Source organism: Anabrus simplex, chromosome 8 (genome assembly GCF_040414725.1).
Source record: "Anabrus simplex isolate iqAnaSimp1 chromosome 8, ASM4041472v1, whole genome shotgun sequence".
NCBI classification, from domain to species: Eukaryota; Metazoa; Arthropoda; class Insecta; order Orthoptera; family Tettigoniidae; genus Anabrus; species Anabrus simplex.
The window spans coordinates 89111187-89136145 of record NC_090272.1 but is presented as its reverse complement, the minus strand read 5'-3'; the positions used below and the strand labels follow the sequence as shown (position 1 = coordinate 89136145).

The 24959-nt window shown below is 39.2% G+C and overlaps 1 protein-coding gene across 3 annotated transcripts in view; it reads right to left on the bottom strand.

The window, feature by feature from the left end:
* Positions 1-24296, bottom strand: part of LOC136879153 (calcium-binding and coiled-coil domain-containing protein 1) — a 98135-nt gene extending 73839 nt beyond the window's left edge. For 2 of the 3 annotated variants that reach the window (XM_067152910.2, XM_067152911.2), the window contains exons 1-3: positions 22452-22571; positions 6826-7032; positions 6643-6738 (exon numbers count right to left, since the gene is read on the bottom strand). In XM_067152910.2, the coding sequence (XP_067009011.2) occupies positions 6643-6738; positions 6826-7032; positions 22452-22535 (387 nt within the window). In that variant the 5' untranslated portion in view covers positions 22536-22571. Of the gene's footprint in view, positions 1-6642; positions 6739-6825; positions 7033-22451; positions 22572-24158 lie in introns of those variants that run through there. The other variant, XM_068228955.1, reaches the window with a different exon arrangement.
* Between the last annotated feature and the right edge of the window lie 663 nt (positions 24297-24959).

Sequence of the window (24959 nt, the reverse complement as noted above, 5' to 3'; positions counted from 1 at the left end):
CGAATCCCGGCACATCCAACGTGGAATCGCCTGGGTTCCTTTGACCTGGACAGATATATTCATACAACCAATAATTGAATGTGTATTTTTCTTTTAATTGTTTTCTTTGTGTTTCTTGACTGCTTATACAAGTGATTTGATTATGTGTTATGAGTAAATTCTGACTTTACTCACGTAATGACGTTGGGTTCGTATTTCTCTGTTGCGAGTAGTGGACCACTCTATTGTGCATGTAATTTCATTTCAATTTTTGTTTTGTTTTTGTCTATTAATGGTAAAGGGGGATTAACCACTCAACTAGTTTCAATTGTTTTTCTTGTTTAGTTGTAATTATGTTCCCAGTGTTGAGAGAAATGTCATGTAGGTTTCGCTGACGCATTCGTAATTACAGTAATTTAATAGATACTATGGTATATTCGAGATGCATTTATCTGAATAAAGACTAACAATCATCTTGTCCGGGAAATTAATATTATTTTTGTTAATTTATGTATTTCGTAGTCACATGTAATCGGTGGTATGGTCCCAAAGACTTGTATATTATATTATCTTAAAATATGATTTTATTTTGCCAAGGATATTAAAATTTAGTTTGTTCCTATTGGAAGAATTTCATTTTGCCGTAGAATAGTGCGTCCTGAATTTCCTCCACACCCTTGAGCCTGTAAGCTAGATGTATATTTATAAATATGGACAAACCACCCCAGGAGATCCAGTTGTTAAGATCAAGGGTGCGGAGAAGTGTGTTTGAATCCCGCACAGGCCCTGGGCGTTGCCACATTTGTTGTCATGGATACTTGAACTTTGCTTTCACTGTGGCTTCGTACCCCAGGCCAGAATGGGTTCAGTATATGAAAATCTTAATTCAAAAGCTATATGTTATGAAATGGGCATAATATAAGAGGATATGTGAGCCTCAGCAATGTGTGGATCCACCTGGTCATCCAAGTTGTAGGCCATGTGAATGGAAGCAGGTGTGCCTCATCATCCAAATTCACAGGGTTAAGCAAAATAATACGAGGGAATTTTACTAAGTTTTTAAGAATAAAATTAAGGGATTCACTCCCATGACCCTGTGTTTCAAGAATGAGGAAGGAAAGCTCAACACAACTAACAAGAAAAATTGCAAACAGTTACCTCATTATTTTCAGAAACTTTTGAACTGTGAACCCCTCCGAGGAAGGACTTATTTTTGGAACATCTACAGAAAAACTGCAGAATTTACATTCTCTTCACAAAGAAAAAATCAAAGGTTTAATAAAGAGCTAAAGAAAACAACAAGGCTCCTAGAAAAGACTCTGTCATGGCAGAATTGTTTAAGTAGGCAAAAATGTGGTTAAATAGTTAGGACTTTTTATTCATGTTTAGGCAACAAAAAGATCCCAAAGGAGTGGAAGAATGCTCTGATTCACACCTTGAACAGAAAAGAATGATAAAATGGATCTCAATAATTACAGAGGCACCTTTCTCCTTCCCACTGAATACAAATATTGTCGAAAGCACTTCAAACTAGTGTGGGGGGCCACCTGGATAAATAAACAGTTGGGGAATATAGTACTTGGCGGGGTTCCCTAAGGGATGTTTATGTCCAGAACAAATTTTCATCCTCAAGTCATTGATCAAGACTAGGACAAGGCAGAAAAGAATGATTATGACCCTTCACTCCCAATGGCAATGCAAAAGAACCATAAGAAGAAAGAGCGAGGAGGATGGAAACTGCTTTTAAACTGTGCCATGAGACTTACATGTCCAGATCGATCTCCTTTCAGGTAAAACTGAGGCACTAATGTAGAGAAGTCAGAGCAGAATGCTTCTATGCTGCAGAGATGCTAGCCAAAATAGAAGATCCCACAACTGAGAAAAAGAAACAAAAGTTTCTCAAGAAAATTCTGGGACCCAAGAATAGTGTCACAGGGTTGTGCATTCCATCTGAAATCCAACTATGTGAAAGAAAAAAAGATGATTTACCACCTCTATCAGAAAGAGGAGGCTAGCCATTTATAGATGAACCTGGATGGTCATATAGAAGAATCACTCTTCAGAAAGAATTTAAAAAATCATATCCACTTGGCTTAAAGATTTGCATGAAAATGTTAAGGAAGGAGGCATAAATTCCAAAGAAATTCAAGACAAACCATTTTCAGGAAGAAAGTTGCAGATTTGAGGGAGAATCCTGAGAGACATCCCGCTAAACTGCACAACATCTTGACAAAAGAGAAACAAAAATTGAAGAACCTTTGGCTATAATGGAAAAAATCAGCTGTAAGCCCCAGAAAGAAAAATGGCAGGAACCTTATGTATCCACTGCCTACAGCCAGCTGTAGTAGCAGTAGTAGAGACCGAGCTTGATAGCTGCAGTTGCTTAAGTGTGGCCAGTATCCAGTATTCGGGAGATAGTGGGTTCGAACCCCACTGTCGGCAGCCCTGAAGATGGTTTTCTGTGGTTTCCCATTTTCACACCAGGCAAATGTTGGGGCTGTACCTCAATTACAGCCATGGCTGCTTCCTTCCCACTCCTGGCCTTTTCCTGTACCATCGTCGCCGTAGGACCTATCTGTGTCGGCACGACATAAAGCAACTTGTAATAAGTAGTAGTAGTAGTAGTAGTAGTAGTAGTAGTAGTAGTAGTAGTAGTAGTAGTCCTTCTTCTCTACGGGGTTGGATATGAAGTGAGATGAATCTCTGTAGCAAGATTTTTTTTTGCTAGTTGCTGTACATCGCACCGACACAGATAGGTCTTATGGTGACGATGGGACTGGGAAGGCCTAGGAATGGGAAGGAAGTGGCTGTGGCCTTAATTAAGGTACAGCCCCAGCATTTGCCTGGTGTGAAAATGGGAAACCACGGAAAACCAGCAAGATTTGATGATGAGATACATTTCTTGACATCAAACTCATCACAGGAGTTTATGAATGAATGACATGATATATGGTAACAGGAAGGGAGAGGGTGAAACCTGGTGCCAGCATATAGCCTACTCCTGTTGAATGGCACCAAGGGGTCTGCTCAAGGCTTAATGTCTCCAACAGATAAATCACCATCAACAGTGTCACACGCCGTCACTCCATATGAACATTGTGGAGAGGTTTGGAACTGAATCCAGGCTTTTGGCATGCAACTTAGTGATAAGAAATTGTATACCACCACCTCTCCTCCCCTACCAGCCAATAGTCTGATGGTGAAATTATTTTTCGACCAATAGGACTCAAACCATCTAATGGCACGGTCATATCACATAGGCTTGAGGCCTTAACGAGGTGGGAGTGTATCAGTAACTTTCCAACTTAGATTAGTTATTGCAGGCAATACAACATATGAGGATATAATATGCAAAACCCGCCAAGTCCCATTTCTGACATTTTTGAGCTGTATACGCCATTATGTGAACAATGAAGAATTCTTTGGTTATAGTCTATTACTCATAAGCAAAACCCGACATTTTGTGTTATAAATGCATGTAGAAATTTGCAGTTTCAAGCAATAACCGCCAAGTCCATCAGGTCTTGGCAAGCAAGAACCGCCAAGTCCACAGGAGCCAATGAAACTGCTCGTCCATCTCACGTGACATAGTTCATGTCTTTATTCTGCATAGGTTTCATTTCAGAGCAGTTTGTCAGGTCCTAAGATCACATAAATGTGTTTAAATTATCACGAAATATATTAATAACATGGAAGATTGTTCTGTTAAAATATTTCCATGTGATCCAGGGAGACGTCTGAAGAGAAAAGCGCATCCTAGCAACCAGAAACGTGAGAGAGAAAAGAGGATAAGGTATGTATGTTTAGATGTTTAGCTATGGCATTTTATACTCTACATTAGTACTATTTTGAGTCAAAGCTATTAAATGAAACCACCGTTCTGACAATAATGTTTCTTATTGTTACAGATATTCTGCAAAGTCATTGCCGCTTTATCCAACTTGCAATCATGCTGGGAAGCCATGTCAAGCATTCAATTAACCATTATTCTTGAGTTTACATTTTTAAAAAGCTTTTTAGTATTGACATATGTCATTGTTAACACAAAATGCTTGATTGCAGAGACTTAACTTCTCATTCATCTACATGACAGAATTTTGAAAATCCACATTTACATTGAAAATTATAGGTATACGTTTATTTTTCTTTGCTCATATTATTCCCAAACCCCTTACATATCACTTGTCAATACACGCATGATAACTACAAATAGTAAAGCAGAGGCATGTTTTTCTCAATTTCTGAAAATTTTGTCAATGTGGACTTGGCGGCTTTTGCATATTATGTCCTCATATGCAGTGAGAGGCATTTACTTCCTCCAACAAAATCACATACTGGGTACGGTATATCTCGACATAGCTTCAGACATTCAAACATTCTGTCTGTCATTTCCCACTGGATTGTAGTTAATGGAATTTATAGATACGTAGCTAATACACTCTCATTTCCTTTCTTAGCTTTCAACACACTTACGAATTTTAAGCATGTACTGTTCCAATGAGTAACTACGTTTTGTTTTAGTTTACATTGTGGAATGTTAAATTCATTTAGATTTTAAAACAGTTGATTTTCTAGGCATGGAATGAAACTATCTGTTTTTGCTGAGTTCTTGGATGGTGCCCTCACTTATATTAGATTCCAGGTATTCAGTCTTCTTGATTTTGAGGCAGGGACCATATAAGAAGAGGCAGTTGTTCCTTTCTTCAACCTGGGATTGCAACTGTGCCCATGACAATGACGAAGAGTTGTGGTGACGGGGAAGCTGTCTGAGGTGTCGACGGCACAGTGAACCTGATTGCTGGTGTTTGTATACAAAATTCTGACTCAGCTCTGAAAGGATTATTATTCTGCTCCAGCTCACCATGATCGTGAAATGCATAACAGATCTACTGATACAGAACACAGTTTGTAAACGCCAATAAGAAACAGAAACCTGGATAGTACATGATTTGTCTGAAAAGTTTGGTGAATTGTGCCATATCCAAATGACAGCATGGCGCAAGTGTGTGCACATGCATATGATTCTTCAGAGATATGATGAGAAGCACCAACTAGAATGGAGTACATGTTTCTGGTATAGTGAACCTGCTGCAGCTAATAGAGCATAGTCAGTGTGAAAGGTAGTACCACAGTTAAATTGAAATAATAAATATGGTAGAATCGCGAATCGCCTCTTCAACTGATATTGTGTGGACTTGACCGTTAACTTCTTTCTTACTTATGCATTGTTTTTCGAGTTATAATCGGCTGATGATGACCCAGACTGGGGTTGAAACCGGTACCATTTCCACTTTTAATGAAATAAGAATGTAATCCCTACATCTCTTATTTACTTGTATTGAGTAGGTTGAACTACCATATTTATTATTTCAATTTAACTGTGATACTTTTCAATACGGAACATTGCGCAATGGAGCAATGCTTGAACGTTAAGCTCTTTGAGAAATTGGGAAGGTGCATGAAATGTTGATGCAAGTTTACAGGAGGGAAGCTGTAAGCAGAAAATGCCCCTGCGCACATTGAGATCCGTGTGCAGCGTGCAAGTTCATGAGCACACACACGATACTGCCTTGATCTGGCTCCTGTGGACTTCTTCCTATTTCCCTGCCTGATGAGGGTCATGAAGAGCGTACATTTTGTGGATGTGGCAGCCATACATCATGTGACAGCTGTTCTGCAATCAATTCCTAAAAAGCCTTTGCTGACAATTTCCAGAACCTGGATGAATGTTGCCAACTATGTGTTATAGCAGATGGCAATTATTTTGAAGGGCAATACAGGAAATTTTTTGATCTTCTATTTTGTTTGTTTTCTGATTAAAAGAAATCCCCTACACATTTTTTAGACACACCACGTAAGAAAATTTAAACAGACATCATGCAAGTCCTTCTGGTTATCATTCAAGAGGTACTTTCAAAATGAGCTACTCTTCTGAGCTCACAATGGTCAGTTTGTTCCCAACTCAGTCCAGGAGTATTTGAAGATGTTCAAATACACCAGTGTCATGTCAGTAAATTTACTGGCATGTAAAAGAAGTTATGCAGGTAAAATTTCTGGCACCTTGGCATCTCCAAAATTTGTAAATGTAGGAAGTAAAACCAGTAACCCAAAACCTCAGGGTCTTGAGCCATAGAGTGCAAAGTAAGGTCTTATATTGGCCTATTTATTTCGAGAATAATAATCTTTTCAAGTGCAAGCAACATTCAAGGTTACTAATAATTATATGGTCTCAACTACCATGCATAGGCATTTTGATTTGATGCCACCTAGGCTGCCTGTATGTCAATTTTGAAGTTCTGTTTTACTCTTTATCAGATGGCAGAGAAACAGATCTTTGTTGGGCAATCTACGGTTGAGTTTTAATTAATTTTTCTGGGCAAACACCAAATGTGTCATCAGAGATCTTTTACATGCCAGCACTGTATGACATGAAGTGTCTAATGGATTAATTCCACCCTTCAGAAATCCAACTACCTCTTCTAGGTTTGAACCTGTGATCTTGGGATCTGGTGGCTGGCACTCTACCACTGATCCACAAAGGGAGCTTGCAAGGTTGCTTATTATGTCAGAACCTAAAATTCAACCCAAATCATATGTGTATGTATTAAGAGGAACGAACAAAGATATTCAGTATGAAATTGAGTGAAGAAAATAAATATTTACCTGAACTGTTGAAGGCTGTTCATTGTAAATTTCTTTTCTAATGGAGGAACTTTCATCAGGAGGAATAAAATAAAAATAAGAACTTCCTCCTAAAACCTGAAACATGAATATTACTAATGTAGATGTGAATCACTTGTACCATATTATACATGTGTAACATTATTAAAAAGTATTACAACTCACCTCCATTTCCTTACTGATGAACAGAAACTGGTACTGTTGATTGAAATGGACATTTGATGCATAATACTTGCTAAGAAATTGAATGGTTTGTTGAAGTGAAAGCGTTTCTCTAGGACTGACAATTGTCCATTCAAATGTGATGTACTGCTGAAGGTTAGAGAAGCCCCTTGGGAACATACCCACCCAGTTATGTGAAGACTGTTGAACCTTAAAAAAAAAACACATTCATTATGACAAACATTGGGGTCTCAATAATAAGCTTGGAAATACACAGTACTGTATATTCAAAAGTATTCAGACATCCCCCTGTAAAAGTAGAGCCTTCTGAAGCCTTGATGTAACTGTAATAGGATTCCCATCCATCCTGTTTTTCCCAGGACAATCCTGCTTTTTCAGCAAAAAGTCCAGGTGTCCCGAAGGAAAGTTCTGTGACACCCAAATGTCCCATCTTTTACCTATTGGGGAGAAAAACACCTGTCATGTTGCTGACATGGCACCGCCCGCAATCAGTACTTAGTGAGTGAACGGTTCGATCTAAAATCGAACTGAGACCTCACAATATCGGAGTGAAGTAAAAATAAGAATCATAGAGTCAAGAAAAAGGAATAAATCCCTAAGTGTCAAGGTAAAATACATGTAAATGAATTTAAGACATACATTGGGAATATTAAAAAGATGCAGTTCTGAACAGTAGAAACCAGCCAGCCAATGGTGAAATATTGAATAAACACAGGATGTTTGCGACTCTCTTATCACAATGTGTACATGGTCAAAAGGGCGACAGAGCGAAGCTTGGAAAACGCACATAGAAAAGAAAATTAAAGCTCTTCAAGCGTCTAGAACAATTGAGATGATTATAACTTCCTCAGGGAAGGGATGTTACTGACCAATAGGAAAATGACAAATCAGAATCATGAGGAGGTTGAAGTCATCAGGGCAGGGTCGTTTCGAGAACACTGAAGTAACTTAAAGGGGAACCAAAAGGTAAGGAAGTGAGTTGGGAAGTTAGTCTGGTAGTCAGCAGGTCGGAAGCAGAAGTTGGGAGCAAGGGAAGTCCGTGACAGTAAGCCAGTCAGGTCGTGAACAGTACTCAAGTAAGAGCTCGAAGTCAGAATTACCAGCGACTGGTAATAACTATTCTTGGGCAGTGTGCCGGGAAATCATATACACTCAGATGACAGTGTTTAGGTAGAGGATACCCTTAAGCGGACTAGTAAAGCCGCTAGCACAAAGGGAAGCCCTGAAGTAATAATAAGAGACCAGGGAACTGTATAAATAATTAGGTAAGGAGCCGAGACTCATATTATCTATGGCAATTAAAGACTTTATTTAAGAGAAGTAGCTGTGAAAGACTTTGGCTGTTCATTTATTGACAAGTGAAGGTCTCTGAAGGAGCCCATTTGATAGTAATTCAAGGGAAGGCATCATTTAGAAGCGCAGAGCATCCCTACCATAGACTCGAGCGAGGACAAGAACTGTACGAGTTTGACCGGATAGTTGGGAAGAGGTAACCACGGAGGCAGTAAATTACAGTACATCCATTGAGGCTAACACTAAGGGAGTCACACAGATAGTAGCAAATAGAAGTAACAGAACTGCATCCTCTTGGGTAGTAGTGAAGGAAACCAATGAAATCAGTGAGTGTTAGTGTGCATGAGTGAACGCAAAGCTTCAAGAGAGAAGACGTCGAGGAAGACATCAGTCTCCTGCAAGATAAGTATCAACTAGTATTGTCAAGTATAGAAAGGGAACCAAAGACTTCTTAGCTAGTATTGAGAGTGTTACATTAGGAAGTTCCCTAAAAACAAGACAAAACCATCAGTTGTATAAAGTTGTATATAATTGTATATTTTGTACAGTGCATTCAATATCATTTCAATATAGTTGAATTAGCATTAAGCCACCTTTATCTGGAGTTATTATTGTAGAGCTCTAAGTGCATTAGAACGCCTTCTAGTCCCCAGCCTGCCGTATTCGTAGGATACCGATACACCATTTTGACTGAGATTATGCTCAGCTTTACCTTGTCCTTTAATATTATAATACAGTAAAACCTGTCTTAACGGACACCTCTCATCGGCGGACGATTTTCTAGGTCCATAATTAAATGCCATGTTGTGTATGAGTAATTTACCCCTCTTATACGGACACCCTTTATTACGGACACGGACACACCATAGCCACGACAAACTCCAATTAAACCTCTCCTAACGAACACTTTCTTTTTCAAAAAATTCTGTATTTGTGTCCTGCACAGCATGTATTCGCTTACTTTTTGCACAGCCGGTACTTCCAAGAATCACAGACACCGTAACTTTTGATCCTGGCTGTACACATTCTTGGAAGGCAACACTATGCTACGCTATCACTTCCAGAAGTTGTGTGATCTGACATGCTCGACAGCCCTGGAATTCGTACCTTCACTGTCAGGTTACTTTTCATTGACTCGTGGGCTTTTGATGTGTTCAATTTTACGTTAGTAAGTGTGTGTAAACATGGCTCCGAGGAAGTTTTTAACTTTAAAAGAAAAGGTAGGCATAATAGACTATCATAAACATGAGAAGTGTGGTGTGCGTAAACTGTCAGAAGTGTTTAAGATTGGAAAGACACAGGCAACTGAAATTGTGAAAAAGCAAGAGGAACTAGTGAAAGAATGGCAGTTAAATGGCAACGAACAGCGCATTAAACTGTTTCAAAGTGGTAGTGGAGCTCTCATTGACAAGGCAACGCTAGAGTGGTTCGCTAAAATAAGAAGTCAGAATGTCCCTGTCTCAGGACCAATGATACAAGCAAAAGCGTTAGAATTCGCGACAGAATTAGGTATTGGAGATTTCAAAGCCTCGAATGGCTGGCTAGAAAGATTCAGAAAGCGACATGGTATCAACTTCAGAGTGATTTGCGGAGAATCATCCAGTGTTAATATGGAGATTGTTGACAACTGGCAAGAAAAAATACCTTCAATCATAGAAGGGTATGCTTCAGAAAATATTTTGAATGCCGATGAAACTGGATTATTTTTCCGTGCTTTACCCGACAAAACTTTGTGTTTCAAAGGAAATTGTTGTACTGGTGGAAAAGTTGCAAAAGAACGTCTTACTGTCTTGTTATGTGCAAGTATGAGTGGAGAACGGGAGGAGCCCCTTGTGATAGGAAAAGCTGCAAAACCAAGGTGTTTTAAAAATATGGACGTTACGAAGTTTGGCATTGAATGGAAAGCGAATGACCAGAGAAATAATGATAGAGTGGCTAGGACAATTGGACAGAAAAATGATACGCCAGGGGCGAAAAGTGTTATTATTCCTCGATAATACAGCATCGCATCCGGATACAATTAAGTTGCAAAATGTGAAGATCGTCTTTCTCCCACCAAATGTAACATCAGTTTCTCAGCCGCTTGACCAAGGAGTGATCCAGAACTTCAAGGTTATGTACAGACAGTTAGTGATGAAGCACATAGTATCAGAACTTAACGGGAATGAAGTAACCCTTCAAACACTGACAAAGGGGCTGAATGTTCTCCAAGCAATTTCATGGATAACCAATGCATGGAAAAACGTCACGGCCTCAACAATTCGTAACTGCTTTCTGAAAGCTGGATTTCCCGCTAGTGGTGGACATCCCGAAATAGAATCGGATACCCTTCCTGACAGCATGGAAACAACACAAGAGTTGATTAATGCAGCAGGTTACAGTGTACAAGTGAACACCTATATCGAAATTGATTCAGATATTCCAACAGAGTGTGAGAGTGGAGACACGAAAACGATTCTTCAGTCAATCCAAGGGAAGAGGGACAAAAATGAAGATTCTGACAAAAGCAGGAGTGAAGATGATGCTAATGACGACTTTGAAGAAAATACGGAAATGAATGTGCTGCCAATAACCTCGTACAGTGAGGCTCTCGGCATTGTTAAGCGACTGAAAGAATTTTATTGTAAACAAAATGATGAAAAAAGCGTAAATTTGACCCAGGATTTAATTGCACATAGTGAAAACATCATTGCTAAACCGAAATGGACAAAACAAACGAACATTAAGGATTTTTTCAAGTGCTAATGTTTTACTGTACTGTGCTAGAGATTGCTACATCTACATACTGATTTGACGTTTCAAAAACTCATACGTTCTTTTTAATTTTAATATGGTGAACGGTAATAGTGCACAGTGTGCTCAATAGAGGTTTCCATAGAAGTGTTTATGTCTCTTTAATACAGTGCATCGCAGCTGCAGCAGCCCATCTACAACTTTCTCATGTGAGTACAGTGCAGTATATTGTACAATACTGTATACAGTATACAATTAAAGGTACATTTGCGAGAATTGTTAATACATACTATACATGGGTTATTGTGTTCCAACTTATGTTTAATGGTACCGGTTTCATAACCTCTCGCGGGCAGACACCCCTTCATAACAGATATTTTTTTCTGTCCCGAAGGTGTCCGTTATAGGGAGGTTTTACTGTACATAATTGTATGATTTTTAGTAAGAAATTACATTATTTATTTGTTTATTTACTTTCATTATTGCTCACATTAACAGATGGACTGACATGTTTCTCTGCTGTTATTTTACTTTTTGTGTTTATACCACCTGGAAGTAAGAGCAAGACCTGCAACTTGAAACTCTGGTCAACATGTTCACTCAGTCATGTGAGTAAATTGTTTTATAATTGGTATTAGTTTCAACCCTACATGCATTGGGTCATCTTCAGCCATGACCTTATTGGAAACATATGTTTACATAGAGCCAGTAATGAAAATATTTTTTTTGCTAGTGGCTTTACGTCGCACCGACACAGATAGGTCTTATGGCTATGATGGGATAGGGAAGGCCTAGGAGTTGGAAGGAAGCAGCCTTGGCCTTAATCAAGGTACAGCCCCAGCATTTGCCTGGTGTGAAAATGGGAAACCATGGAAAACCTTCTTCAGGGCTGCTGACAGTGGGATTCGAACCCACTATCTCCCGGATGCAAGCTCACAGCCGCGCGCCTCTAACCGCATGGCCAACTCGCCCGGTGTAATGAAAATCCACAGCCTGTTTCCAGTCATTCAACCGGGTCAGGAATGGAATGAATGAAGCCCCAATCTAGCGGCGAGGATAGGAATTGTGCCGGCTGCTGAAGCCTGTTGCACTCCTCTAGGGCAATGATGAATGAATGATAGATGAAATGATATTGGAGAGTGTTGCTGGAATGAAAGATGGCAGGGAAAACTGGAGTACCTGGAGAAAAATCTGTTCCGCCTTTGCTTTGTCCAGCACAAATCTCACATGGAGTGACCAGGATTTGAACCACAGAAACTAGCAGTGAGAGGCCGGTGTGCTGCCGCCTGAGCCACGGGGGCTCACAGCCGATAATAAAGAATACAATTTGATGTCTTAAATTAAAATCTAAGTCTAAAACATTGATGAAGTTGGACTACCTACACATTTAAATTGGAACTAAAATAACACATTACAACTGTTGTGGTTGGTGTTGAACTATAAGTAAACTCGTGTCCTCATCCTGAGGTGATGCAGCTCTTTTCAGGTACACCCCCATTGGAGGTGAGCTGCATGTACCTTTGAATCCAGATACCAGCCCTCCTGCCATTCTTAAATTTCTGGCAGTACCGGGAATCGAACCCGGGGCCCCGAGGACGGCAGCTAATAACACTAACCGTTATGCTACGGAGGCGGACATGTTGAACTATGATAATGTCCTTATAGTAACCAGGTGTTCTTGAGTCGATCTGGGAGTTGGTATTCCTTATCTGTATAGTTGAGCCATTTGATACATAAATTATGTCTTGTTGAATAGTAACGTGAGTAATGTTGCCATTCAGGGGCAAAAGATCTTTCTAGGTCAACGCCCCGAACAAATAGCCAAAAAAAATTTGCCATTGATGCTTTCACGGTCCTTACTTACAGACATGATATAGGCTTTCGGGCTTATGCCGTGTCAAGAAAATAAGGTGAAATTCTTTACATTTCGCAGAGATCTTTGTGCTGCGCCATCAGAAGAAAATCTCGACTGTCCACGAGAATTGTTTAATTCCGTTTGAAGTGAATGTCTGAAAAAGAAAATATTTGAAATGAATTAATGAGAAAAGATGGGAAGCTAGAAGATTGAGATTAACATACAGATATATGAGACTCACAGAGGAGTGAGTCGAGATTAACATACAGCTAAATGAGACTCACTACATCAGATGAAAAGGAACACTTATTCAAGTTGTGAATATCCCCTTCAAGCTACATATAAACCATTACTCATGTTGCTATTCAACAAGACATAATTTACAAATTAAATGGCTCAACTATACAGATAAGGAATACCAACTCCCAAATCAACTCAAGAACACCTGGTTACTATAAAGACATTGACATAGTCCGGCACCAACCACAGCAGTTCGAATGTGTCATTTTAGTTTCAATTTAAATTGTGTAGACCAACTTCATCAACGTTTTAGACTTAAATTTTAAATTAAGACATATCAAATTGTATTCTTTATTATTGGTTGTATGTAAACATATGTTTCCAATTAGATCATGGCTGAAGATGGCCCAATGTATGCAGGGTCAAAACTAGTACCAATTATATAGGACACTATATGAAGCTAATGGTATTGAATAGGAGGACCTTTCTCTACCCTTTGATAGTGATCAATTGTCAATACGGACCATAATGAAATTCATCATTTATAAGGTGTTTTATCAAAGAGCATGGAGAAAACGCAGAGTGCATTTGTTTGCAATACAAGGTTTTATGTTGGACATGGTGGGAGGTCAGATGTCATCATCAGTGAGAAAACCAAGAAATTTGTAAAGAAAGAAGCCATGTTTTCCAGTGTCAACTTAGTTAATGTAACTTTAAACCTTTTCAGTCTGTCGAAAACACATGTTATAACACTATACCATACCTGTAAGAAAAACACACTATTAAACAAAGAATGACATGTTTCGTTCTACAAGAACATCCTCAGATTCTATCAAATCGATTTAAATCAAGTGCATATATATCTGCAATATTGTTCTGTTTCTGTACATATCTAAGCTGCTAATCAATTGTCTGTTAACTTCACTAACTACATCTATCAAAAAACATTTCTGTAAGCTAATAAGGTGACAGTTGTGGACTACTATGATCATTATTTTTATTAATTGTTCATAATATCACCAAATCTCAATCACTGACAAGTTTACGCAACGTAAACAATATTATACATATATGTGCATGATTCAAAGTGATATGATAGGATCTGAGGACATTCTTGTAGAACAAAAGATTAAGACCTAGAAAGCTGAAATTGGGTTCATCTTTTGCTCTAGAGGTGTACTAAGAAAAGATTTTTTTATAATTCAACGTCTGCCCTGGACTAAGGCCCCATGCCAAAATAGCATAGGCAAAAATTGAATTTGTCGTACAAGGACGAGATAAAGTTAATTAACCCTCAACTGGTATCATACGTCTGTGAGACGTCTGAAAAATATTCCAAGGCCATCCCCTCTCCTTATCTCCTTATCGCGCCGTCTAACAGACATACGATACCCGTTCCGTGACTGTTGTTTGCGAATGACGTTGTTCAGTATTGAGTGTTTATTATGATTATCGTGAGTTAATATAACACTGTTGTTACTTATAGTGTGTTTAATTCCTATAAATAATAATGGAGCCACAATCAGGACCATCTCGGTGAGTTTTACGACCTAATGAACCAAACAAACTTTGAAATAGACTTGGAGGAAATGATAAATGAAGTGTTGGAAAACCATGATGTGGACAACAGTGACAGTGATCCAGATTACGAGATCAAAAGTTATGACGAAACTGATTCCGAGCAGGAAGTGGATAATAATGAACCACTGGGTATGGATGATGGAGGCGAGGACAAACAGGTGAAGGGGACGTAAATACAGGATATTCAGATCACCAGGATAATTGCAATTTTTATGGTAAGGGAAAATGCTTCCGATGGAGAAAGGCACAACCGCCTACTATTGTAAGAACAAGACAACATAACATTGTGTTGTAGATTACCGAGCTACGACCAAGAGTAAATGCCTTAGGTAGAAAACCAGACGTTGAAGAAGTATGGGGTCTACTTTTTACTCAAGACATTTTAGATGAGATTTTATGGTGGACGAACAATAAAATTGCTAAAATATGAGCTAAATATTCTCGAAAGAAGTCATCATTCGTACAGGATATTGACGTCCTTGAACTGAAAGCATTCATAGGGTTATTAGTATTCACATCAATATTCAAATCTACGAATCCGTAGATAATCTTTTCTCAGTGAATGGAACCGGGCTTGATATTTTTCGCAGCACTATGACTAAGAAGAGGTTTTTGTTTCTCCTGGCAGCTCTACGATTCGACAACCCAGATGACAGGGAAGAAAGAAAAAGGGAGGATGTAACAGCTGCAGTGTCCAAAATTTTCAATAAATTTATTGAGAACTCTCAGCAATGTTACTCTCCAAGCTCTACTATGTGTGTTGACGAGATGTTTGTGCCTTTCCACGGCCGATGTAGGTTTCATATATTTATGCCGAGAAAACCAGCTAAGTACGGTTTAAAGGTTATGTGTATGACATATGCTAGGACCCAGTATTTGTATAATACCTACATTTATTCAGGGAAAGGCAGTTACGGACAAAGACTCTCTGCAGAAGAAAATAAATTGAGCATTCTCACTCAATCAGTATTTAAGTTTGCCAAACCAGTCCAAAAGACACGCCGAAATATCACCGCAGATAATTGGTTCACCTTGACTGAACTTGTAACGGAGTTTCTGACAAGAGAGCTTACATACGTAGGAACAATGAAAAAAAATTTTAAAAGAGATCCCCCTCAGTTTCAGCCTAACAAGACACGTGTAGAGAAGTCTTCTCTTTATGGTTTTACAGAAACTATGACATTACTTCCCTACGCACCAAAGAAGTCAAAAGCAGTGATTTTAGTATCTTCCATGCATCACTCCATGGCAGATGATCCTAAAACTGGAAAGTCTGAGATGATTGCTTTCTACAATATGATGAAGAGGAGTGTCGATGGGCGGGATCAGAAGAGTGTGAACTACTCATCCAATTGAAGAACTCGTAGATGGCCAATGGCAATATACTGTATTTCACAATTGTTGATGTGGGATGTGGTGTCAATGCATTCATTCTTCATCAAGCCTACTCTGACATTGAGATAATAGCTAGGCTTGATTTTATGAAGACACTTGCCAAGTTGCTGGTCTATCCACAAATGCATCGGAGGCTTACTGAGGTGAAGTATCTTCCACATGAACTGACATTCCGAATGAGGAGGATTCTTCAGATTGATGATGAACAAGAGGAACTTGAACTGCCTGAATTCTTTGAGGTTCGTAAAATGTGCTACTTTTGCGATCCGAAACTGAAAAGAAGAACGAAGTACCCGCACCAAAAGTGCGCCAAAAATATCTGCCAAGAGCACTTTGCAGATAAATGAAAGAACGTATGAAGGTGTGTGAAACATTTTTGAAGTCTAACATGTTTTTCTATATATTTTGAAAATCATAGCTATATCTGGACACATAAAATGTTTTGAGTTGTAGTTATATACATGTAAAAATAAGGTAACATAACCTGTGATAAGGAAAATTGTGCTTTCTAACAAACATGGATTTTGAACCTTAAAAATGAAATTTATGTTTAGAGTTTTCCAGTAATTTTATGTTTTATTTGTTTGTATGGTCTTTCCATATCACTGACATAGCAATGAAATCATCATAATAATCATCTTTTCTAGAAGCATCCACAATTTTGGAGCATCCTTCTAATATTTTATTATTTTTTCTCGATTTGTAATTTTTTTCATCTACCTTTTGCACTAACATATTTGAAAACATATTTTTAAAGGAATTAAGTTGAATAAATAACAAAAAATTTAAGAACATATTGTTTAATTTAAAAGTAAATATCTGGAGTCTGACAGACGTATGATACCAGTTACGTTACAAAAATAGATGATACCAGTTGAGGGTTAAATCTTACGACACAAGGAACAAATCTCAATCAGTGGCGGTTCGTGACATTTTACTCTGGCAGGGCTGTGCAACCATCTCTTACCCTTCCCCAATCAGTTCAGTTTTCAATGACCAACACTTCGATATTTTTAATAATAATAATAATAATAATAATAATAATAATAATAATAATAATAATAATAATAATAATAATAATAATAATAATAATAATAATAATAATAATAACAATAACAACAACAACAACAATAATAGGCTAATTGCGCCACTTACCTTCCTCAGCTCTTCGTTGTATGACCCCCGCATAGAAGCAAGTTTCTTTAGCACCGTTTCCTGGTTCGCTTCAGGATCTTTTGTTTTAAATAATTGCACAAGTTGATCAAGAGCGTTATTGTGTTTCACTTTGTCATGATAATCTGTATGAGTCACTTGCCAAAGGCAAGGATGATTGCGATAACTCCCAATCACCTCAAGTACGAAATCACGCCCGCTAGTAGTGCCAGACATTTTGTGGGATATGTGTTGACGACAAGGATTCTCTTTCAATAATGATAGCAATTTGGATCAGGGATTCCACACACACACACACACACACAGTGAGGCCAACGGATGGCTCGAGTCCAATCGGACCTGCGATTCCCCAGACACGGGATGGCTCGGCGCGGTGAACTTTCGATCGGGCAGAAATCCAGCTGTGCCTGCTGAGCCACGCCGATCCATCTAGGATTCCCCACACACGATAAGTTTCTGGATTGGCACCAGGCCAATTGGACTGATGGATTGCTCATCTGTGGCCGGCTTTACATTTGTCCGGCTTCATGGTTCAGTGGTCAGTGTCTTGGCCTTTGATCCTTGGGGCCCCAGGTTTGATTCCTGGTGAGGTCAAGGGATTTTAATCTTAATTGGCTAATTCCCTTGGCTCAGAGACTGGATGTTTGCTCTGTCTCCCCACATTCCTGCACCTCACAAACTGCATAAAACAATGCCCTCCAACAAACTAACAAGCAGTTGCTCACAGATGGCAGTTCCCACCAACCCTCATCACAAGAGCGGCATCAGGCTAGCAATAGCCACACAGAATTATTTATATTATTATAACAGAATGATAGATAAGGAAAGATCTCTATGACTTATGATGCCACATCAGTAATGAAGTCATCTGGAGTACTTCAATTTTTCTCAAGTTTCCCAAGTTAATAGTTGTTGATGTGACTGAAATGATGACATGAAGGCACAACCAGAACAAAACCACACCTAATTAGGTGTGTTAGGGCTTTTTCTTCTTTTAATGTTTAAATATGATTTAACCTGTCTAGCATTATGTATTGTAACACTTTCCATTGCTTCATTTTTTCCAAATTGTTTAACAACAGTATGTGATGTTAAACTCTTTAGATGACCTACATTGTGAAACTCTTTAGGAAACTGTATACTGTGATATGTGTATCCTGCCATCAGCTGAAATGACTACAGTCAAAAACTAGTTAAAAGTAATGTTGCCTGTTTATGTAATAGGCCTAAATTCCTGAAACCCACATTTTTTATTTTTTCTAAATTCCAGAAAGACTTCTCTCTTTTTATGTGATAAACACATGAATCTCTTTTTATGTGATAAACACATGAACATACTCCAACCAGTATGTTTCTACTATGGTACATCAGTACTACTTTTTGACCGCAGTCACCTCAGTTGATGGTACTTACTACATAAATTCTTAAACTGTACTGTATCTAATATCACTGATTAACTGTTTGATATTCATACCTGAAAATAAACCAAAATGTATAGTAATTAGTTTGCCAGCAGGATATTAAAGACAAAATTCAAGCTAAAATACTGGTAGATCTGCTTAACCCTGGAACAATACAAGGAGACACTCAATGCCCCAGAGAATTGATGTTCCTAGATTAAGTTATGTTGGCACATCTGTTAAGCACCTACCTCCTGTGACTCAACTGTCTTTCTGTCAATGTATGTACTTCTTAGCAGTGACAGTCACTTATACCCAAGCAATGTCTCCGAGGCAGTAAGTACCCCACTATACGGTTATTGTAACCTTTTCCTCTTCTGTTGCTAGTTATTATTCTTGAAAGTTATCTCAAATATAAGGAGCAGTCAAATGAAAACAGAAGACCGACCATAACACACATTCTGCGCAAAAGGTACCAACACTGTTGCTTCGTTTCAATAATACCATCGCTGTGGTACGAGAACTGCATAGTGACAACTCACAGATGCACGCAGTTGTTGGGTTATGTCTTTGTTGGTGCGTGGACTAGTCTAGTGTGTTTGTCCACCTGTAGAAATGGAGGCAAGCAAAGAAGAGGAGAGAAGTGTGGTTTGTTTTCTGGTGGCTTAGGGTACTGGAGTACGCGAAACTCATTGTCGCATATCTGCTGTGTGTGGCGAACACTGCATGTCCATGACGAGTGTGCATGAGTGGCTTAGGAGATTCCAAGAAGGCTGCACATCACTACAAGACGATGCACACCCAGGACAGGCCCTATAATGACCTTATCCAGGAAAAATGACAGATCACAGAGGAAGAAATTTGTGTTCAGGTCGACATTAACCATGGCTCCGTTCATGCCATTATCAAAGATCACTTGCATTTGTGCAAAATTTGCACGCAGTGGCTCCGCGTCAACTGACGAAAGGACAAAAGATTGACAGAATGGCATCTTGTCTGAGTCATCAGCAGCGGTACCATGAGGAAGAGTATGCGTTTCTGTTCCATACTGTCACAGGGGACGAAATGTGGTGGCACCATTTCGAGCCCAAGAGCAAACGGTAAAGCCAACAATGAAAACACTTTTTTTTTTTTTTGGCTAGTGGCTTTACGTCGCACCGACACAGATTGGTCTTATGGCGTCGATGGGATAGGAAAGGCCTAGGAGTTGGATGGAAGAGAACGTGGCCTTAATTAAGGTACAGCCCCAGCATTTGCCTGGTGTGAAAATGGGAAACCACGGAAAACCATCTTCAGGGCTGCTGACAGTGGGATTCGAACCCACTATCTCCCGGATGCAAGCTCACAGCCGCACGTCTCTAACTGCATGGCCAACTTGCCTGGTAACATCACAATCCTACCCCGTCAAAGAAATCCAAAGCTGTTCACACAAGTTCCAATAAAGTCATGATGACCTCCTTCTTTGACTGCAGGGGTGCTCTGCTTATCGACTTCCTCGAGCGTTGAACCACAATCAATGCACAGCATTATTAAGGCACTTTGCAGAAACTGCAATGCTCCATAAAGTCAATACCCTGGAATGCTGTTCGACAGAGTTATCCTGTTGCATGACAATGCTCGCCTCCATTCTTCCAATCTGCCGAAGGCTACGCTTCAGTGATTTGGTTGAGAAACACTTCCAACATCCTCCATACAGCCCAGATATTTCACTTTGTGATTCTCACAATTTTTAGCGCCCTGAAGAAAGACATTCGCGGACATCGGTTTCATTCGGCCGAGGAAGTGCAAGAGTGGGTGCAATAGTGTATCCATCAGCGACCTACCTCTTTCTACAAGACTGGAATTGATAATCTCATCTCCCAGTGGGATAAATGTATTAACACTTTTGGTAATTACTTTTGAATAAAACCATTCCATGGTCACGTAGCAGGTGTTCAGTTTGACTGCCCCTTAAATAACTGTGTAGTTCCTGACGAATTATATTAATGAAATAGATTGTCTTCAAAGTGATGAACAAATTTTATATGATTTACACAGGTCAGAGTGTGGTAACATAAATATTTTTGAGGATTGTTCTGCCTGCATGCTTGAATGATTCCATAATCTATATAGAGAATATTTTTCCAGTAAATCAAGAAGTAAAATCTAGCAAAGATTTTCTCTTCAAATTGAGAGAACTAATGAGGTCTTGAATGAAGTACAGACTTCAAATCCCTACTCTTGGCCATCGTGGAACAACCGAGTATTGAGATACCCACTCAGCCATCAATATCCAATAATCGTATAAATACTATTTATAGTTGGGTCTGCCCTGTCAATTTATTCTCAAATTTGTATGTTTACACAAGTATTTGGACTCGTACATATGTACATTACGAAGGCAGTGATTCTAGATTTAACAACCTTCACTTATACAGTAAACATATATAAAATCATAAAATTATTTTAACACACACTAAGATGTATCTTGATACTGTTGTGTTTGTTAATGTAGTACCGTAACACTTTTAAAATGCTTATTAAAAAATAATCTGATTTTTCTTCGATAAACTCAAAGAACCTTAGTCTTTCTGAAATGATCTTATCCTTCATTCATAAGTTCTCTTATTAACAATAATTGCTTTTGACTCTAACTAGTTGAACCGGATCGTGTTATGCTGCTTTTAGAGCCGACTGAACCTCCCGTAGTGTCCTTAGAATGTTTGCCTGGTGGTTGATCATCTTATTGTTATATCAGAGTGAGAAGGTTTCTCGCTTCTTCTTATTATGTTATATTGGAGTGGAGACCTTAATATCTAGAGTATCTTGTGCCACAAGGTTCATTTTACTCATTTGTATTTGCTGTTTTAGTTGTACTATGTCAGAATTGTGTTTCTCTTCTGGGGTACTCAGTACCCTAGCATACCAGTACCATAATATTTCTGGAGAATAAAGATACTGTTCCAGGATTAAGAAGGGAACTAGCAGGGACAGTATTGCAGTTCTTTGAACTCTGGATTCTCCAACAATATACAAATTTAACTGTAAGAATTACATAGGTACCGGTACCAGTATCATAGATCTACTCTAAACTGTAGGCCTAATAGGCAAGTTAATCCCTTATACACTTCAGAGTAATTGTGTTGATTACCAAAATGTTATCCTCTTAATATGAGCATCGATCACATCTAAGACGCCGTAGTTTAAAATGTCTGTTTCAGACTGTTACCTACTTCTACAAGCAGCTATCAAAAGCCATTCCTCAGGTTCCAATTTACGCTTTCAGGACCCAGGATACCAGACATGATATTGTGGGTCGATGTGGTGCGGGACAAGATAATTTTCGAGAAAACCATAACCTCTACCCCTAAATTTCAGAATATGATATTTATCATGTGTATGTTTTTCAATAAAAGTTAAACATCACAAGGAAACTGAGATACTATCTGAAGGAATCAATCTTTATTAGTAAACTCTCTTGATTTCTAAACATAACTGGTAGCCTAACAAGAACTGTATATTGACTCAGTGCTGCATAATTTGGTATCAGGCAGCTGCTGAAACCTGATCACGGCCGGCATCAATGAGCCGTATATATTAATAGGTACCGCGAAGTAACTAACCGGTACCGGTACACTACTTTTTAGACAACAAAAAGTAATTAAGTTAATAAGCTTAAAGGTGTAATCTCACCACTGAATTTCGGTCAAATGTTACGTTACAGTATGTTATTTCAACGTAAATGCTTGCGTTTTCTACACATTACTAAAAGAGCTTTTTAGGATATTGTTATAGTACCGTAATTAGTAGGTACAGTATAACAAGTACAGCAGATGTTGTAACGCAAAGGTACGGTACCGGTACGGTACGGTATGATGAATTTTCAACTGACTCAAGAATATAAGCCGTTATTATTCTAGAAGTTCAATAACGCAACATGAACTTAATATTTTACTTACCCCAGCATCTAGGTAATATTCCACAATGATATCTTCATTAATACGGTATTTGGAATTAACTCCCTCGAATCTCACCAAATCCATTGATACCGGTACTACCCGAGATGGCAATGCTGTTAATTCATCGTCTTCACTCGAAGGAATCATTTCATACGCTTACATCACAGTGCCAGTTCTTCACGCACTTCATCACTTCCAACAACCACGGCCACTTTTCCACCTCGGCAACAATGGCTAAGGTGACAAGCATGTCTGACATTTCAGAATTATTATGTTTGGAGACAGCACCAGTGTTACATTAGAACAAAGAAGATAACCCTCAGCTATAAGAGAAAGTAGCTAACAATTGTCGCGGTGAAGATTAAACTACTACTGGTATGCATTGTTGCCATAGAATGAAAAAAGGAACGTTCTTCACGATTCACCATACACCATACAGTAGGATACATTTCTAGCAAACTTATATTTACAGAACTACGATTCCCTTGAGAACATAAGCCGCTATGATTAACTTTACACGGAGTCACAGACAGTAACGTACCGGTACCGTATATGTTAATAATATTTTAAGTCTGTGAACTAACGTTAAGCCGGCCCCGTGGTGTAGGGGTAGCGTGCCTGCCTCTTACCCGGGGCACCGGGGTGGTTTCCTGGCCAGGTCAAGGACTTTTACCTGCATCTGAGTGCTGATTCGAGGTCCACTCAGCCTACGTGATTAGAATTGAGGAGCTATCTGACGGTGAGATGGCGGCCCGGGTCTAGAAAGCCAAGAATAACGGCCGAGAGGATTCGTCGTGCTGACCGCACGACACATCGTAATCTGCAGCCCTTTGGGCTGAGCAGCGGTCGCTTGGTAGGCCAATGGTCTTCAAGGGCTGTTGTATAATAGTGCCATGGGGTTTGTTTGTTTGGAACCACTGCCTGCTCGATCTGCATCCGATGGCTGTTTATACTGCCTGCTCATTCCATATTCAAACGTGTACACCGCCGTCTCGATTCTCCTATAGGATCGAGACGGCGGTGAACGTGTAACACGACTTAAAAACAATCTGCCGCTAGATCGCAGCACCAGACGTACCTAGTTTTTTTTTTTTTTTGCTAGTTGTTTTACGTCGCACCGACACAGATAGGTCTTACGGCGACGATGGGACAGAAATGGGCTAGGAGTGGGAAGGAAGCGGCCGTGGCCCTAATTAGGGTACAGCCCCAGCATTTGCCTGGTGTGAAAATGGGAAACCACGGAAAACCATTTTCAGGGCTGCCGACAGTGGGGTTCGAACCTACTATCTCCCGAATACTGGATACTGGCCGCACTTAAGCGACTGGAGCTATCGAGCTCGGTGTACCTAGTTATCGCGTGAATACAACTAGATAAGCATACCAGCAAAATTTAAAATCTGAAAGTAAGAGAAAAAATAAAGAATTTTATGTATAAAGTGGTGCTGTAGAGAGTTATAGCTTCACCACTTTTCGAGAAAGAGGTTTCGACGAACAAGAAAACCTGGAAACTTTGTCTGTATGGTACTTCCCTACATTACTATTGTATTGTATTGTATTGTATTTATTAGTGAACAAAACAGGCGTTCAGCCCCGAATACATGTTCACAATAATAATAATAAATAACAAATAAGATTAATAAGAATAGTCCAACCTGAGCCACCCCTCTCCACTATATACTAAATAACATAAAATGAAATAAACAATACCGTCCCGGTTTTATACCAGAACCAACTCCATCTACATCAATTCACAACAGCCTGGTCAATGTTTACATTCTACTGCTGGTGTTACAACTCCATGCTTGCTTATCACTCTCACGTACGCAACCTTCTTACTTCAGCATTTTCATCACCTCTATTGTTCCCTGACCTACTCCAGCATAATCTGCAACAGCAGCATTACCAGGTTGCATTCCAAACCAGCCATTACATGATTGCATACCAAACCGGCCATCTTATTCCGTCATTACGTTCCAATCAACCATACCGCAACTTTTACCAATCTGCGTTAACATTGCTTCATTTCATTTCATTCCGTCGTAACACTCCATAATAAAATTACCTCTCATCTCCAGAAATTTCGGCAATGAATAACAAATACCAATCACGCCTCCAAAAATTTTGGCCAGCAATACTCCAACACCACATTTCAGCAATACCACACCAACCCTACCTCATATACCACCTCTACTTCTTCTACAAATATACTCACCTTCTGCCATCCACCATCTTATACCACCACTTCTCCAACACCACATTTCAACCCTATAACATATCATAATTTAATACTTCCAACACCACACTTCAGCATACCAGCTCTACTCCTTCCACAAATACACTCACCTTCTGCCATCCACCATCTTATACCACCACTTCTCCCACACCACATTTCCACCCTATAACATATCATAACTTGCATTTACCATACACTCATACTCATCCTACCCGTCATAATTACCTACTGAAGACTCCATCTTCTACCAAACCAAAATTTACAAATAGCCGAGT